This window comes from Sinohyriopsis cumingii, chromosome 10, assembly GCF_028554795.1.
Source record: "Sinohyriopsis cumingii isolate HCF-2022 chromosome 10, ASM2855479v2, whole genome shotgun sequence".
In the NCBI taxonomy this organism is placed as follows: domain Eukaryota; kingdom Metazoa; phylum Mollusca; class Bivalvia; order Unionida; family Unionidae; genus Sinohyriopsis; species Sinohyriopsis cumingii.
Window position 1 is genome coordinate 78,115,395 of NC_142970.1, and position 17,833 is coordinate 78,133,227.

General features: G+C 36.4%; 1 protein-coding gene across 1 annotated transcript in view; it reads right to left on the bottom strand.

Moving 5' to 3' along the window:
- Nucleotides 1–10,315, bottom strand: part of LOC149790438 (uncharacterized) — a 110,313-nt gene extending 99,998 nt beyond the window's left edge. The window contains exon 1 of the mRNA XM_089972490.1: nucleotides 9,442–10,315. Coding sequence (XP_089828616.1) covers nucleotides 9,442–9,481 — 40 coding nt within the window. The 5' untranslated portion in view covers nucleotides 9,482–10,315. The remainder of the gene's footprint in view (nucleotides 1–9,441) is intronic.
- Between the last annotated feature and the right edge of the window lie 7,518 nt (nucleotides 10,316–17,833).

The following is a 17,833-nucleotide window of genomic DNA, read 5'->3' on the forward strand; positions in this document are numbered from 1 at the left end:
TGGAAGATCACTTGGGAGTTGATGTATTAGGATGTATTCACAAATAGCTTTCAAAATGTGTTTCCTACTCAAACTTCAAGTGAAAACGGGTTAATGTGTTAACGGATGAATTATTTTTGTATTAAGTCCATTCTTTATTCCAAATGCCCATCATATCCTACTTTTTGCAAAGGTTCATCTGTCTGTTTGCAGTTCATACTGGTCTGTCTTAGATCTGAGACCAAAAAGTCTAAATTACGGACACAAAATCGGATTCCAACCACTGGCAAATTTTGGGTGTAAAAATAATGGGTCCAAAAAATGAGGTTTTTTCCTCTGTATTTTGTAGTGCAACTAGAACTTCCAGATTATTTGGTATCATTGTAGAGCTACATCTGTCTACCTTTCTATAATACCACCCACTTAGTGTATCATACATGACCTTGACGCTACAGAGCTCGGCAATACGCTACTACCTCCAGCCACATAAACTTAACACATTAACTCCTGGTGACGAAAATATTCATCGTACTTTACCTCCCTGATCTCCCCCATGCCTCGATAACGTGGCTGAGTTTACCCAGCTTGTATCCTGAGCGCCGAGTTTGAGAGGCAGTATTTGTCATGGCGTGTATCCCGCACGACGAGTTAAATCGGTGCAAACTATTGGTTGATTTAAAGCCATTTCCTAATTATACAGGCAGTTTAAAAAATACTATTTTAGCGTACATTGATAGAGCAAACATTGCTGAACAAAGGGAAAAATTTCACTTTGATATCAGTTGATTTAGTGAAAATATTTAGATTTTAAAATGATGCAAACTGACGAGAATCAGCCTCTAGGAGCAGACTTTGACTTGATGGATTCTGACGGAGAATTTTCTAGATTTTCATCAGATGAGATTGATAGAGACATTGAAATAGCTATTGGAGATAACAGCAGTAGTGATGAGAATGTTGAAGAGGATAGAGAAGAGGATGGAGAAGAAGAAGAAAATGAAAGCTGATCAATGGATCGTAAACGATAGAACATGCATTGACAAGAGGCCATACACAGGACCAAAACCAGGGCCAACAATGGATTTAGACCCTGATGCATATGAATTTAATTGTTTTGAGCTTTTTTTCCAGGATTTTTATTTCAGCTGATTTTAGATGAGACCAATCTCTATGCAAGATGAAAGCAGGAGGAGAAAGAAGACCCAAACCGGAGAGATGTTACAGAGAGAGAAATCAAAGCATGGATAAGGATGAGAGTTTTTATGAGTATTCTTCAGCTCCCTGAGACAGCCACGTACTGGTCAACAGATGCCCTATTTGGTAACCTAAGTATTAGAGGAATAATGAAGAGAGATAGGTTTGATAAAATATCACAATATTTTCATATAAATGATAGTCGTTGAAATCCTCCCAGGCTTCAACCAGGTAATAACAAGCTACATCATGCGAGGCCAGTGTATGATGCCATTTAAAACAGCTGCTTAGAAAACTACAATCCTCATCAAAATGAAAGTGTAGATGAAGCCATGATAAAATTTCGAGGTAGGTTATCTTTTCGCCAGTATCTACCAGCCAAGCCGACAAATTATGGAATCAAGGTCTGGATGAGGGCTGACCCAACGAATGGCTACACCAATGAATTTCAAGTCTATACAGGTAAGGACGGAGGTAACAGAGAAGTTGGATTAGCAACACGTGTCGTTATGGACCTAACAGAAAAGATTTGGGAAAGAAACCACATAGTAAATGTAGACAATTATTTCACCAGTCCAGATTTATTCGAGAAGCTTCTACAGAAAGGTATGTATGCACATGGAACCATAAGATCTAACAGAAGAGGATATCCTATACAGCATCTTAATAAAAGAGACATTAAGGTTCAAGGGGAATTCAAAACAGTACAGCGAGGGGAAGTAACAGCCTGTGTTTGGATGGACAAGAAGCACATCTACACTCTATCAACAGCAGAAGATCCAGCAGCCATAGAGAGGACAGTACAGTGCAAATCCAATAATGGATAAGTCAGGGACATCAGAGCGCCATCTATCGTGCCAGAGTACAACAATAACATGAAGGGAATAGACAAGGCAGACCAGCTGAGAACACAGTACAGTACATACAGAGCAGCCAAAAATTGGTGGCTGTACCTGTTTTGGATTTTTTTTTGATATTGCAGTCACCAATGGATTCACACTAACAAGGGAATCAAAACATCACGTCAAGCGGAGCAAGAACAGACGGATAAAGGCACATAGATTAGTTGATTTTAATATGAATCTGGCAAAATTGCTTATTGGAGACTACCAGGAAAGTGATATAGCAGCACTAGCTACAAACACAGGAGGCCACTATCCTAAGAATGGTGAAAAGAGGGGAAGATGTCGACAATGCAGTAAACAGAAGTGACGCTGTGAAGTTTTGAATATATGTATTCACTGTATGTGGATTGTTTTAAACCATATCATGTAGATCTTTTGAAGAATCATTAAATAAATGTTTAGGAAATAAATTTTTATTAGCATGAGTGTGCGTAATTCAAGGTTTGTTAAATGTTTTATTAGTTTTTTAATTTTCAGTGAGAATTCTAAGGAAGAAAGGTAAGTTGTTGTTGTTGTGGGGTTTAACGCTGTTTTTTTCAGCACACGATAGGCAATGCATGGCAGCCAGTATTAATGGTGGAGGAAGAACCCTGGAAAACCTCGGGAAGAACCACCGACCCACGAGAAGCTACTGGCAAGCTTTCTCACATACCTGCAATGGCCAAATCCTAGACTCGAACCCACACAGACAGAGGTGAGATGGCAGTGATCCATAACGGAGAGCGCTTTAGACCACTTGGCCACGCGGGGCCCCCAGGAAAGGTAAGTAAAGAGCAAGGAAAATATGTCCGTCTGTATACAGTATTCATGGGATATTAAGTTTACAAGAGAGATGACAAGTGGATTATCAGTGTAAATAAAAAAGAATTATTTCATGTGTTGATAGTGTTAACAATTATGTGTGAATTCATAATGGATTATTTATGGCAAGAGAAGCAAATTAGTAAGTACATCATTTGTTTTCACTTTTATGCATGAGTTTTATTTCTGCATGTAGCATGAAATTTATACCATTATGTGTGTAATTTTATTGAGAACTGCTGTGTCAAATTTCAGCTTAATTAAATGAATACAAATAAAATAATAACAAATTTGTTGCAAGTAGCCCCCTCTATAAAAATCTGCAAGCCAAGTGCTGTCAGCCAGTCGCAGGGATACAAGCGTTGGAAAGGTAACACTGCTCTAGGTGATCTCTGCAAGTATCCTGCTGTTGTTGCTGTGGGATTTAACGCCATTTTTCAGCTCACGATAGGCTATGTATGGTGGTCAGTATTAATGGTGGAGGAAGAACCCGGGAAAACCCCGGGAAGAACCACCGACCCATGAGAAAATACTGGCAAGCTTTCTCACATACCCACATTGGCCGAATCCTAGACTCGAACCCACGCAGACAGAGGTGAGATGGCAGTGATCCGTAACGGAAAGTGCTTTAGACCACTCGGCCACTCGGGGCCCCTGCAAGTATCCTGCAGGGGACTGCCTAGTTGTTTGGCTCAGGGGTTAATGTGTTAAGGATCATGTTGATACTATTCTTTCCTTTCAATGGTTTTGAAATTATTAGTGCACAATAAACTCTTTACCCAAACACTTAAGATTTTCAAATGGCCCTGACCATGTCCAATGGACGGTGGGAGATTATTGGTTCTTACTAACTATATAGTTCAAGCATGATAGCTGTCCCTGAGTTTAGACCACAACAGAGAAACTGTACCTGAAAACTTCATAGGTTTTAAAATAATAGTGACCTTGCCTGAGGTCAGAGGTAAGACGGGGGTAAATGAATGGAATGGGCTTGCATACAATCCACACACAAATATCTCTCCCTCCAGTTATTTGGGAGTTGTGGGCATTCTAGAACCTAATGTCAACACAGCTTCCAACTGAATATTTCTTTCTAGCAGGAAATAATGCTGGCAAGATTATTCACTCCAAATTTATCACTTTCACCCAAAGCCCAATTAATTTGGAATGTGAGGTACATGTATACATGAATATATACAGATACTGCAATCTGAAATTTTACATGCAATACAGATTGCTATAAATTTCATACAATAATGAGATGCAAAAATGATGTGTCAAATGAGAAAATGCCTTGAACAACTGGGAATTTCGAAACAAAATGAAAGTAAGTGAGGTGTCCCTCAATTTATATATTAATTTCAAGCAGTATTCAGAGCTCTCCACAAAAGATCAGAAAGGAATAATTTAAGCTGGAAACTAATTATCCTGGGTCAATTCTAGAATGGTCAACTATGGGGTTCATTCTAATTTTTAACAAGAGTTCTTTGAAAGGACTGGCAATCTAAAAAGCAAAAAGAATTTCCAAGAATTCAAGATAAGACTATTTCTTTCTTTTTAATGTCGAGCATTAAAACCATGTCTGAAATTCTTCGGGGATAAAAAGATATTCAAGTTAGCTATGGTGGTAATAATAATAATAATAATAATAATAATGCTTTATTTATAGAGGGTGACTCATTAGTCAAGGACTATTCTCCCTTGAGGCCCTCTTAAGGAGAGTATAACAATGCACATTATATGAAGATAGCAATAATTAGTGTTTACACAGCAGGCAAGACAAAAGAGGCATTATTAGAACTCTTGGTGAAAACCCTATGTGATCATCCATTCAAGGAAGCAGTGACAGCAAGAGTTTTAATACAGTCGTCATGGCAGTCATACTGGATGTACACCTGGCAACATTTTCATTTAGGACTTGGCAAAAACCATGTTTTATTCATCATAAGATTTTGTAAGATGTTCAATGGTGAAGACTTGTTGAGTTAACGCTCCATTTAGATACAAACTTCCAATCAGGAGTAGCAAAATAAAATTTTCAAGATGGCTGCTGTGGTGGCCATATTGGACACCATAAGAAATCTTTTGGTAAAAAAAAAAAACATTATCCATGGAGGAGAATTAGCTATAGAAAGAGTTTCAAGAAGGCCCACATGACAGCCGATCAGCAGCATTTGTATTTAGGACAAACTTGACATCAAAACAAGTCCTTCAGTAGAAACCCCATATTAATATAACAATTCAATCTGCAGCATTAGTGACTAATTTTCCATAGGGCCTCCAAAGCAGCTGTTTAGAAGAACCAACCAGGCAGGGGTCATACTATGAGGCGAAGTGGGCGACTAAGTCACCTAAACAATGTAAACTTTGCCTTCTTCTGTTAGAAAAGTGAAAACGACTTCACCCTCTGATTTTTTTAGAGGTACATTGACTGACCATACTTTTTGAGATGCCCCCCTCACCCTAGCCAGGTTAATTCTAGCACTGTGTTGTAGCGAAATGTATTCATCAAGCCATCAGTAGCTATGCCTAGTTTTGACATCAATTACGGTGACAAACAAACTCTTGCACATTCACAGGCATGTGTTCTGATAGCTGATTAACCAGTAATCCTTTCCTGAGTAAGTTATAACATATCACAGACCAATTTCTGCATGTTATCCTTTGATGATAAAAATATACAAACTTGTTTCGAAAATTTAACAATAGTATGTAAATACCAATTTGTGTTTTAAGATCAGAATCAGTGATCTGGATATTTTAACTGCCTCTTGCACATCATTTTGTCATAAAATCAGTTTGAAATTTAAGTGAACCAGTAATGGGGAAATAATGGCAGACATCGCTGTGTCTGGGAAGTACCAGTTTATTAGAGTGTCTATTTTTGTAAATCATCGGGAAAATATAATCAGAAAAATACACAATTCATAGAAAGCAAATGTTATTTAAGATTTAACTTTAATATGCAATTATGTAGGTCAGAGAATGCAAGGTGGAATTCGCAACAAGTGTTGCAAGGTCAAAGTTGTTTTCTGACTTCCATAAAAAAAGCAGCAAAGCAGATACTATTTAACCAATGCCTAAAATTACTACAAGTACACAAATAAATAAACCATAAATTTGCAATCCTGTCAATGGACTGTTGTAATGAAGCTATATAAAGGAGTGGTTACATTACGAAAACCACTCCTAATAAAAACAGATGCACCCACGTCTGTGTTGATTCAGTTGAAAATGGTTTAGTTCATATACTGACTATAAAGGAGCCATGTCTGTATGTAAGAATGGTTATCGTAATGTTTTATCTGCAACAAAGAAATGAGGAAGAACAGTATGATTTGAAGACACGTGTACATGATACATGATACAGGGATTGTTTCAAATACATGTAGAAATCTCTGAAAGTGACATTATTGTGAACTTTGAGAAGGTATTAAAAAAAAGAAAAAAGAAAAAAATTGATTACGGGTATTTGATTAAGCATTTTTACTAACTTGCAATTACAATAATAATAATCTGGTTACTCAGATGAAATGTGTTATAATGAGGTTTCTATTATTTTCTTTTAGAGTCATATGGCCAAAATAACTGGGAAACAGGGGGCATAATTAAAAAAAGAGAACACACATTATATATATATATATATATATATATATATATATATATATATATATATATATATATATATATATCACTTCACTTCTCCCTGTTGAACTCTCACTTCTCCCGGTTCTGTCGAAAAGGAGAAGTCACTTATCCCTAAAATTTAAGTCTAGCCTGAACCCTGCTAGGTATCAAAATCAAATCAAGTCTACTGTTGAAAACCCCATCTTGATACAGCCATCCATGCAAACAGGAGTAGAGATAACAATATTTCAAGATACGACTTTCTTCTCACGAACAGCAATAACAAGATTTTCAAGATGGCTGCTGTTCTTGCCAGATTGGATGTCAGATCAGCACCAGCTTCATTCTCGGCCAAATAGACATCATAAGATGTTTCTTTTACTTAAAACCCCATGTTGATACATATATGACCATTCATGAAGGGGAATTAGTGATAACCAGATTTTCAAGATGGCAACCACAGCTACCAAATTCAACACTAGATCTGTACCATTTGTATTTAGGAGCAACTAAATATCATAAGAAGTCTTTTAAAGAAAACCACATTTTAAAATGGGGACAAATCAAATTTAAAAAATCAAATGAAAAACAAGAAAAAATGTAAATCATATTTTCAAACATTACATTTATATTTTCATCAAATCACTCATACATTCCAAAAATTCCACCCTTTTCTCAAATGGAAAAATGAACTTCCCCTCCCACTCCCAGTTTCTTGTTTTAGAATTTGTCTTGGTTTTCAATGTTTCTGGCACTGGGACTTGAAATCAATGTCTTTGTTTAAATGACTATAATATGAAAAAGATATTAATGTTAAGGAAAGATGTAACTTAAAACTTTTATTGTTTACAGCAGTTGCAATGCAGCCAAGACTATTCACATGGCTTCCATCACCATGGTCTGCAAAAGACTGTTCACTGGACCACTGTGTACGCAATTTACTGAAAATGAAAACTACACTTGCTGTGTACCTGATCAGAATTTTTTGAAGTCATTTTAGTTACACCTGGTTCAATCAAGGCCAGATTAATAGCAGAGCAAATGGAGCAGTTGCTCCATGTTCCTCCCTCTCTAAGCAGGAGGGGGAAGGGAAGTACACATTTTGAAATCTAATGGGAGGCCACTCTTTCTTAAACTGATCTGGGGCCCCAAGTGGCCGAGTGGTCTAAAGCGCTCGCCGTTACGGATCACTGCCATCTCACCTCTGTCTGTGTGGGTTCGAGTCTAGGATTCAGGCAATGTGGGTATGTGAGAAAGCTTGCCAGTAGCTTCTCGTGGGTTAGTGGTTCTTCCCGGGGTTTTCCCGGGTTCATCCTCCACCATTAATACTGGCCGCCATGCATAGCCTATCGTGTGCTGAAATATGGCATTAAACCCAACAACTTAAATTGATCCAGGGCCTCCTAATCTGGCCTTGGGTACAATGTTACACTTTTAACTGCAATGACACAAACTCCAAAAGATCTATTATCAGTTATATCCAAAACCTCACATACAAAATTACCAACAATGACTTGAAAAAAATAGCAATGTTTTGACATTAAATATTATCTGCTATATTTCCAACTCAACTAGTTACCACATTATAGTTACCTTTCAAAATACTTCTTTTCTATTGTATGAAACTTTACCATGCTCATTACAAAACTTAATGCACTGTAAATAAAAAAAGGCAAATTAACAGTTTCCTTTTTTATGTTGTTTTTTAGTCAAATAAATTGGCTTCCAAACCTGTAATGGTGGCCACCAACTGTCACAAATACAGCTTTCTAGTAACTGGAAAGGTAAGTAAAGAGCACCTCACCAGAAACTCATCTATGTATTAGAAGAGTTTAACATTCAGACTATTTTGGACTCCTCACAGTAAAGATAGCATATTCTATTGCAGGCACTCAACAGCCATGTGAGTAGACTTTGCAAAAGTTGGTAATGGTGGAACTTTAGTACACTGCTGTCGGGCATTTCTGTGCACCTAAGGTTTTCTTGTCCAATACTGAAGCAAAATGCATACCGATTTCGAGCGATTAACAAAAATAAAATACAGCAATGCTTACCATTTGAAAAGATGCAAGTGTCACCAGAATATTCTGTTCAAAATAATTTTAATTTTGGACACAGGGGATACAACCCCACTGTTTTCCTGACTCGCGATATGTCGGCCTATTCTGCGCATAATGTTTATCCATCTTGCTATAGAAATGAAATATATTACTTTGAACTGTTTCTGTCAGCAGTTCAGTCGAGTAATTAGGTCAGGTTTATAGCTAGTTTTACAAAATTAAACATAAAAGTGCCAATAAATGGCAAGAGATAGTAAGCGAACCAAACCGATCTTGTAAAAAAGTTAGTAAAGTTCAACATTTTATGAAAAATAAGCTATTATGTGGAAGAGAAACGACAATGAATAGGGTGTAATGTGTTTAGAAACAGACTATACGCTGGGGAAGTAGTTGAGAATTTATGTTCTAGTGGCTAGTATACACATTGGGTAGCAGACAATTTTGTGCATGTGGGACAACGTGCAAAATTGGAAACTTGGATTGAAATACAGTTTTGTTTTAAGGTACACATTTCCATCTTTTCTATAACGTATTTATTTGTATGATTCTAAAAGATGCATAGTAAATCGAATTTTCTGGGTTACAGGTTCAAGAAGGTCATGGAGTGGGTCTTCACATTGCCATTTAGAAATCACATTTTTATGTGCATTTCGAGTCTAAATGTGGGATATTTTTGTAAATTTTATGAATATCACTTTTCTTAATTAATGTACAATTCTTCTTTCTGGATACAAAATGGATTTTTTACCCAAAATAGCACATGATCAAATGTTTACAGAAATGACATATCGTTGCGCAGAATCACCCAACGCGCAGAATAGGCCGACATGGCGGTACAGATAAAAATACACTGTCAGTACAACAAAATAACATACCCAAACCATCCAAGGTGGCTTCTTTTCCCATCGTTGTCATGCTACTTCAGTGGAATAACCATACAGCTTTGGGTCTGGCGTAAACTTCCGAGCAGGGGACCTCTAACTGGTTATATCACACAAACGTTTTCTCCCTCTGTTTCATTAAACTTTTCCTGTACACTTCACATCAGTTACACATTGTACTTTTTGCCTCTTGAAAAATGAAACTCTCGAGTTTTAATGCCAACCTGAGGTTATCTGTATCAACTTCCATAATGTACTTTCTGAAGCTGATGAATTGAGTCCTCTTCTAAAAGATGTTTATCAAAGGCTGCAGATCTTTACTTAGCTCAATTTATTTTCCGCAAACATTTAAGTAATTTTTTTTAAAAAATGGTTAAATGCACGTGCTTGCCTCGCGCATATAAAGACTTGTGCCGCACGAGACTGGCCTTGAAACTGTTGACGTACTAACTATATCAAAACATGCCTACAAAGCATTACAAATGTAAGGTTCATATTTCTAACATCAAGAGTAAATATTATTTAAAATAAAATAACATGAACTGTTAGAATCCTAATTGTTCCTCTTTGTTCATAGCTTTTTACCTGCATTGTTGAAAGAAATAACCCAAAAAACGTCAGCTATAGCTGTGTACTACAACCGGTGAAGTTGTTTACCACAAACAAGATCCATACGTGGGTATCCATCGCAATTTATTATTCTCAATCCTACATAAAACGTCAAGTTTACATCTACAGGTAGTGTTTTCAAGCGTAATACGGCGGGTTTGTGGTAGTTTTTTAGTCCAAACAGTAGAAAATGTCGACAAAAATGGGGTAATGTTGTCCTAGAATCGGTGATTTCAGTTGTCTCCCTATCTCGCTGAACTCTTCTTGACAGACTGACATACTTTCTAGACACGAGTCGACCTACTTTCTCTTTGTTTACAACGAGGTTTCTGATTGGTTAATAGCAACAAGACGGTAAAATAAAATCATCTCTTTTTTTTTACAGTTTCAATATATATTTCTGTTTAAGTCAGAAATATTTCATCAAATTTATAACTTTTAATGTAATCGTGAACTAAATCTAAGTTTTGTATGTTCTTGCAACTTCTTTGCTTCAAATATAGGTCAGTGAATTATCCAATTAGATCATAGTTCACAAACGATCGCTGGACTCGCCGGCAAATATGCGGACGGCACAAGCTGTAAGATGTAAACAACTATTTATAGAACTAGGTTAAAGTTGATGAACGTTTCAAACTTCAAAACAGCTGTTTCATCAAAATACGAAATTTTAAAATAAATTTAAAACAGTATCATTTCAATATAATTAACGCCACATTTCACTGAATAATGTGGCAAGATATGTGTTAGTAAAATGATTTTGGAGACAACAATTAAGTTAATTGACTGAACCGAAAATGTTTGACCCGGTGTTACTGGGTACGTTCAATATATCGATGACGTCACTGTGGCTTGGGTGAAACAGTGAATGACTGAACGAAGACAAAAGCAAGCTACCGTAGTAAGCAAGCGATCACGTCGAACTGAACCAGAAAACAGCTGATTGGGGAATGCTAACCAGCCAATGACAAAGAAATCAAACATGAAAGGAGATTTACCGTGATCAATGGAAAATTATGCGTCTGAGTAATTCTCTTAAATCGAACAGTTCGTGCCCCTCAGCTTTATTCTAGTGGTTGCAGCTTATACATTAAAACAGATTATACCAAAACGTATTTGGAATAATCCAATTATTTACTAGATTAAAATAAAACAATTAAAAACGTGCATCAGAGAATTCATATTTGGCTTTTTTATTTAACACATGATTATATATCTATTTGACTCCGATTATTTGACCAAAGGTCATAAAATCTAAATATCGGTACAGATTTATTGTGTAGGTTGTGGATGTATTTTATTCCGACACCTAAACGCGTGACAAAAGAGTCGATAGAGTTGAATAAAAATGTCTACGTGGAACAAACACTTCAAATTTATGTTTTGATCAGCGCCGGATTAAACCCTGTGGAGGCCCTTAGGCAGTCGAAATCTTGCCCCCCCCCCCCCCCCGCAAATTATCTCCAAATACGTTTTATCAATATTATTTTGATCCGTTGTCACGGGGCCCCTAGGCCGGTGCCTACTCTGCCTATCTGGTAATCCGGCACTGGTATTAATTCTAACGTTCAAACCAATTTTTTAAAATCTACATATCATAATTAGGAAAAATAGAAAACATCAATATGAATGATGTCAATAACGTATATTTTTTAAATTGTTTGTATTTTTTAACAAATAATAATAAAGATGTGAAGCTGTTTTAAACATGTTAGCCTGTAAAAGTTATCAATCTAATTATTCCAACGGAGGTTTCATGCAAGAAGTTGATACGGACATAATCAAATATGCAGGTACTCATAATTGTGTTGTTGTTGTTATTGTTGTTGTTCTTGTTCTTGTTGTCTAATAACTGATTTCAATAACTTGCTTGAGCGATCAGCCATAAAAATAGCTAAAACACAAAACCCAGTATATAAAAATATAGGGTTTACCTTTTAGTGTCCACAGCTTGCACACAGTTTATAGAATTGTCCACTGGACGACCAATTTCATGATCGACTGAGGATCACTTAATTTATCATCATGATGTTTTGACAGAACTAATACTAATTAGTTATCAAATGGTATAAAGTCTGAATCAATGGCAGTGGATTAAAACTATACTTTTGACCAAATCTAACACAAACAATTGTTATCGATTACTTGGGCATCTCACTAAAAGAGACACATGCTAAACCAAATCCGTTAATCTGTAACGTATTTGAACAAAGCAGTTTTATTTTGAGACCGCCATAAAGGCGGAAGAGGAGGAAAAATAAAAGAATATAACAAGAAAGAAAGAATAGGTGTTATACGGTATCCCATGCTAGTCCTCAAATCCAACGGATGGTGACTTGTTCAATGCTTTGATTCCAAAGAGCAATTTTATTCATAGGAATCAATCACTCTGAAATAAATAAATAAAATAAATAAATAAATAAATAAATTTGCATCACCGGCCTAAATCATACATTGTCGGAGGCAAAGAAAGCGTTATCTAATTTGTACAAATGCGGGATCCTTCTTAAACCTTCTACCACATATATATCATCCAATGTAGTGCTCTCAAAGTAAGTAAGATATTACATATTACGGCAAAATGGTGTAACTGGGACACTGGAGTTAATGGGACGCTAGCACAACACTCTCAATATTAAATAACATATAATACATTACGGCAAAATAGGTCAGTGGGACAGTGGAGTGAATGGGGATATTTAAGTAACTTTAAATAACTAGCACAATGGAATTAATGGGATACCTTCAATATTTGTTTCTAACGACAAAGAAACTAAGTTCGTTCATTGTGTATAACTTAAGGAGATTTTGTCCCCATGTTACCAATTAAATCTCACTTCATTAAAATCATGATATTTAATTAAATGTCTGCCAATATATGCGATTCAAATGTGAGACAGGTAAAATAAGGATTATTTAAACCCGGTTGAACTGAATATATATTTGTTATACTTTTTTTTTTATTAATGTTCCCCGTACATAGACAGCCATGGGTCGGGAAGTCATCGGATAGACCATAGATTACCTTACAATTCTTCTTTTCTACGTTAAGTCTTGTCGTCTGTATAAAGGCTTCAAACAGCTAGAGTTTGGGCTATTGAAACGGAGAAAAAGTACAAGAAGAAACGAGGATAGCCCGAAGAAAGAAAACATTATAAAATGTAAGACAGAAAAGAGAAAGAAGTGTGGAGCAGAATAGATTAAGAAATAGGATTATTGTAAGAGTATAAGCAAATACCAGGTATACATATAAAGTTTATAAAACTAGTTTAACATTATGTGTACTAAAATATAGCCAGTAGATAATTCAAGAATATATATATATATCAACTGATTTTCATAAGTATATCTAAAACATTTCAAACAATAGGCAGAAACTGACTGTACTATATGACTAAATTAAAAAATGTATTCCATTAAGTTTCAAAACATTCCATTTTAGTGTTTCTTTTGGCTAATTCAATCTCACAAATGAAGTATCGTTTAAAAAAGTTTAAAGGTAGTGATGGCAGTTTCCTTTCATGACGCATACTACATATGTATCTTGTAGATATCACCAATAAAAAATTAATTACACTGCCTGGTTCTAACATACAGACAATTATTTATATGTGTGAAAAGGTATGCAGGAAATTATTGTTGTTTGTAATCTACTGACTTAAATCATTCCAAAATGGTTCTACCGTTGCACAGTCACAAAAGATGAATCAATGTTTCAGGTGAATCCATACAAAAAGAACATTTATTATTATTTGCTATTTCAATTGTTTCTAGAACAGTGTTTGTTGCAAGAACTCCGTGCAGACATTTATACTGAAACCAAATTAGATTAGAATCTTTTAATTTACAAACATAATTAAGATCTATCATGTGATCTATACTTGACATACCGTTAAAATTCACGTGGAAATACGTTCGTAAACAATCGTCCAATCTACATCGAAACATATATATATATATATATATATATATATATATATATATATATATATATATATATATATATATATATATATAACAATAACCACTGAGTGAAATCGATGCATAAAATGCAGTATGGTTCCATGGGAGCGGCGATTTCACCTCTAAACATGTTTTGGTGTTTTGGCATACATCCGTAAAACTTAATAGCTGACCACTGTGTGATTGCGCATCCACCCACCCAACCCGGAAAAATTTCTGAGGACGCCTCTTGTAGGTCAAGGTCAAAAACCGCTGATGCTATCATTACACACTTTCGCCTATCTAAATTAACGGCATAACGCAAAATTGATGTGACGCCCTAAAGCATGTGTTATTTTGTTAAACAGCTAGCATCTTTTTGTGTTTTGGACGTATACTACTTCTAGTTGGTCTCAGATAAAAAAATACAGAAAGACTCCTCCATCACAGCATACAAAAACTGACTTTATCGTATCAGCAAGGCAGTGTCATATGATGATCCGATGCCCCGCTAGTATCCCACTTAACTCCATGAGGTTATTGGGACATTACCAGCTTTAAATTAGAATTTGGAAAGTATCTTCCGTGTTCGTTTCTTGAGAAAGTGGGACATAATAATGGCCCCACCCACCTAGCCTCAAAATTCAAATTATACAAGGCAGTTGTGGTACAACGCGTCACGTCCGTCCGTCTGTGCACGCTTCCTAGTGTTTCAAATTGCAGAACTTCTACAACAGGACGCTTCAAAGTCCGTTTGTCTGTAGGTGACACGCGTTGATGTGCCGATGCATACTTAGGCTTAAACAAATGCACGTGGCTTCTTTGACAGATATATCCACATTTTCTAATGAGATTAGATTATTTAGGTTTTGACTTTCTTTTAGTTTTTGTTTATAATTTCAGTAAGAGTAGAGGCAGATGAATGTGAATAGGGTAAACAGGTAGGGGTTGGTTGATATTTATATCTGAAAAATGAGGTAAATGCTGCTTTGATGACTCAGGGGCGCCCGTAGAATTATTTGCGGGGGTGGGCGGGGCAACCAAGCATGTAGTGAACAGCTCTAAAGTTTTACGGTGAAACCTGCTCCCACCCACTTATCACCATGTGCGAGCGCCCATGCTTGATGCATACTTTGCAGCTGAGCTAAACGCTACGAATTTCAGGTCACGACTACGAGAAGCACAGCACTGCCACCACAGTAAATAATAATAATAATAATAATAATAATAACATTAGTTATGAACTGTAAAATAAGCAGCACCAATCCATCCTAAAAGCAAAAAGCAAAAAAAAAAAAAAAAAAAAAAAAAAAAAAACAATAGCAAACGATACGCCTATGTCCTATATGTCCTATACGTATCGGGACAAAATAAGCGACTAATACTTCTTCATTGCCCTTGAAGATTAAAAGCGAATCTTATAACGCAATTAACGTTTTGAACTGATTCTGCACCAAAACTAGTCGATGTGTGTATCAAAACGGCCAAATTATATATATATATACACATCGGTGAATTGTTTCAACCCTGGTTATATTACATATTACATCCACCCGCACCGACCCTTCCCTACGATGATGACCCAAGAGTCAGAGCCCGAAAGACGCTACACACACGTGTTTTCCTGCAATTACTGCAACTATAACGTTTCATGAAGACAACAAAAAAAAAAAAAAAAACACATGACATTATAATACGACATTATCACTGTAATTTAAATGGTTTAATTTCTCTTTTATTTTGGTTGTAAATTGTGACCTTTGAACACCCTCCCAGGTGACTCGAGGAGGAAGCCAATAATTATACCACTCTTTCATATTTCTACGATGAAGACAGGATAGTAACGGGTTTCGTGAATTTCTACCCTGGGGTTTAATTGGGAAGGTGACAACGTACAGCCGGATGGACGGACAGAGAGTATTATAATATTCTCAACGCTATAGCTTGAGAATAGTTAAAATTTATAATGGGAACTAGTTCTGATAACTTTCAGAGCCAAAATATTTGGAGAGTTCTCAGTATTTTCACCAGACATACACCGTTCCTCGTTTTATGGTTAGCGTTATGCAGTCTGGTTCCCTTCCCTCTGTTCAGTTCGTTACTCTTTGTTATAACGAAGAGTAATGGAGTGGAGAGAGCTCAGGGAACCAGACTAAGTTTTTTGATGAATTGTTCGAAATATGCCCTTGCGAACATTAAGGATTCACGGTACTAATTCAGTTCCCATAGTAAAACAATGTAAACACCATGATATTAAAAATTCAATAACTTTAAATTTCTGAGTGTTCATGATTAAACTTATATTTATCAGTATAGATGAAACATGGATGTCAGCTTCTGTGTAGAGGAAAGAATATGAGCCGCAGCATTTTCTGGACCTACGTATGTTTGAAATTCCGCACCAATGAGCCAGGTGCGAATTTCAGTAATGAGTGTTCCAAACTCACGACCGTTAAAGGACCGAAATTCCACCAAGAATACAATGTCTCTATTTTTTAAAAGTTACAACTAGGATAAGCTCTCAAAAGATTCTTTTTTGCTACGAAATAACTTTCATTATCAACCAATCCTGGCCACCCCAACCCATACTCTATTTCTCATTTTTTCATACAATTAGTACCATGTATCCTTGAACGGCCATGTAATTATTAACAACTTTATACCAGAATGAATATCACCGACAAAAATCACAAACAATTGTCCTCGTGTTTTGCATTACACTCGGTACTGCGACCTCATTGTGAAGCCCCATTCGTATTTTAGCATTTATTAATCCCCTTTTCGGTTGTTGTTGTTGTTGTTGTTATAGGGTTTAACGCCATTTTTCAACACAAGACAGGCTATACATGGCGGCCAGTATTAATGGTGGAGGAAGAACCCGGTAAAAACCCAGAAAGAACCGTCGACCCACGAGAAGCTACCGGCAAGCTTTCTCACATATCCACATTGGCCGAGCCCGAGACTCGAACCCACGCAGACAGAGGCGAGATGGCAGTGATCCGTGGCGGACAGCGCTTTAGACCATTCGGCCACTCGGGCCCCTCCCCTTATTGGTTCTAATGTATCTATTTCTTGCAGTCTACTCTTGAATTCACACACACACACACGCGCGCGCGCATACGCACGCACACACACACACACACACACATGCATACAACTCTACCCAGTATGCATTTTTATATCAGAATTTCAAGCATCCCAGTTACCCAGAAAGCATGGATTAACTGGGACACAAGTTATAGGTTGTTTTTTTTTTTTTTTCTGAGTATGTTGCAACTAGAAATACTGGGACTTCTACGTCGAAATGGTAAGGATTTTTTATAGGTCGAGCAGAAATACAAAATAACAATTAATAACTAATTATAAAAACACGCAGACAGTTCTTGTAAGAATCATACGTCTGGTATTTGCTTATGTGTAACTGCTACAGCACATTCCCAATCTTATCTAATCGTAGACCGTATGTATAGTTACAAAAGTCACGTATGTATTCCACCGTTTAACAGCAGTATAACAGGAAGTTAATGCTCGATCATCGATCAATCGATCGATCGATCGAGAGAACCCCTTTTGTTAAAGCTAGGAAATGTGATAAATATTAAATGAAATTAAATGCATGTTTAACGCAGATTTTGCATTGTATCTAAATAATAATAATAATAATAATAGTGATAAAAATAATAATAATGCGAAGACGAGAAGTCTGTCTGTCTGTCTGTCTGTATGTATGCATGCATGTATGTGGTTTCACAGGACTTCAGCCGAGTCATATAGTGCCAATAAAAATGTAGTTCTAAAAGTATAAAATAGAAAAATAGTACAACCCCCCCCCCCC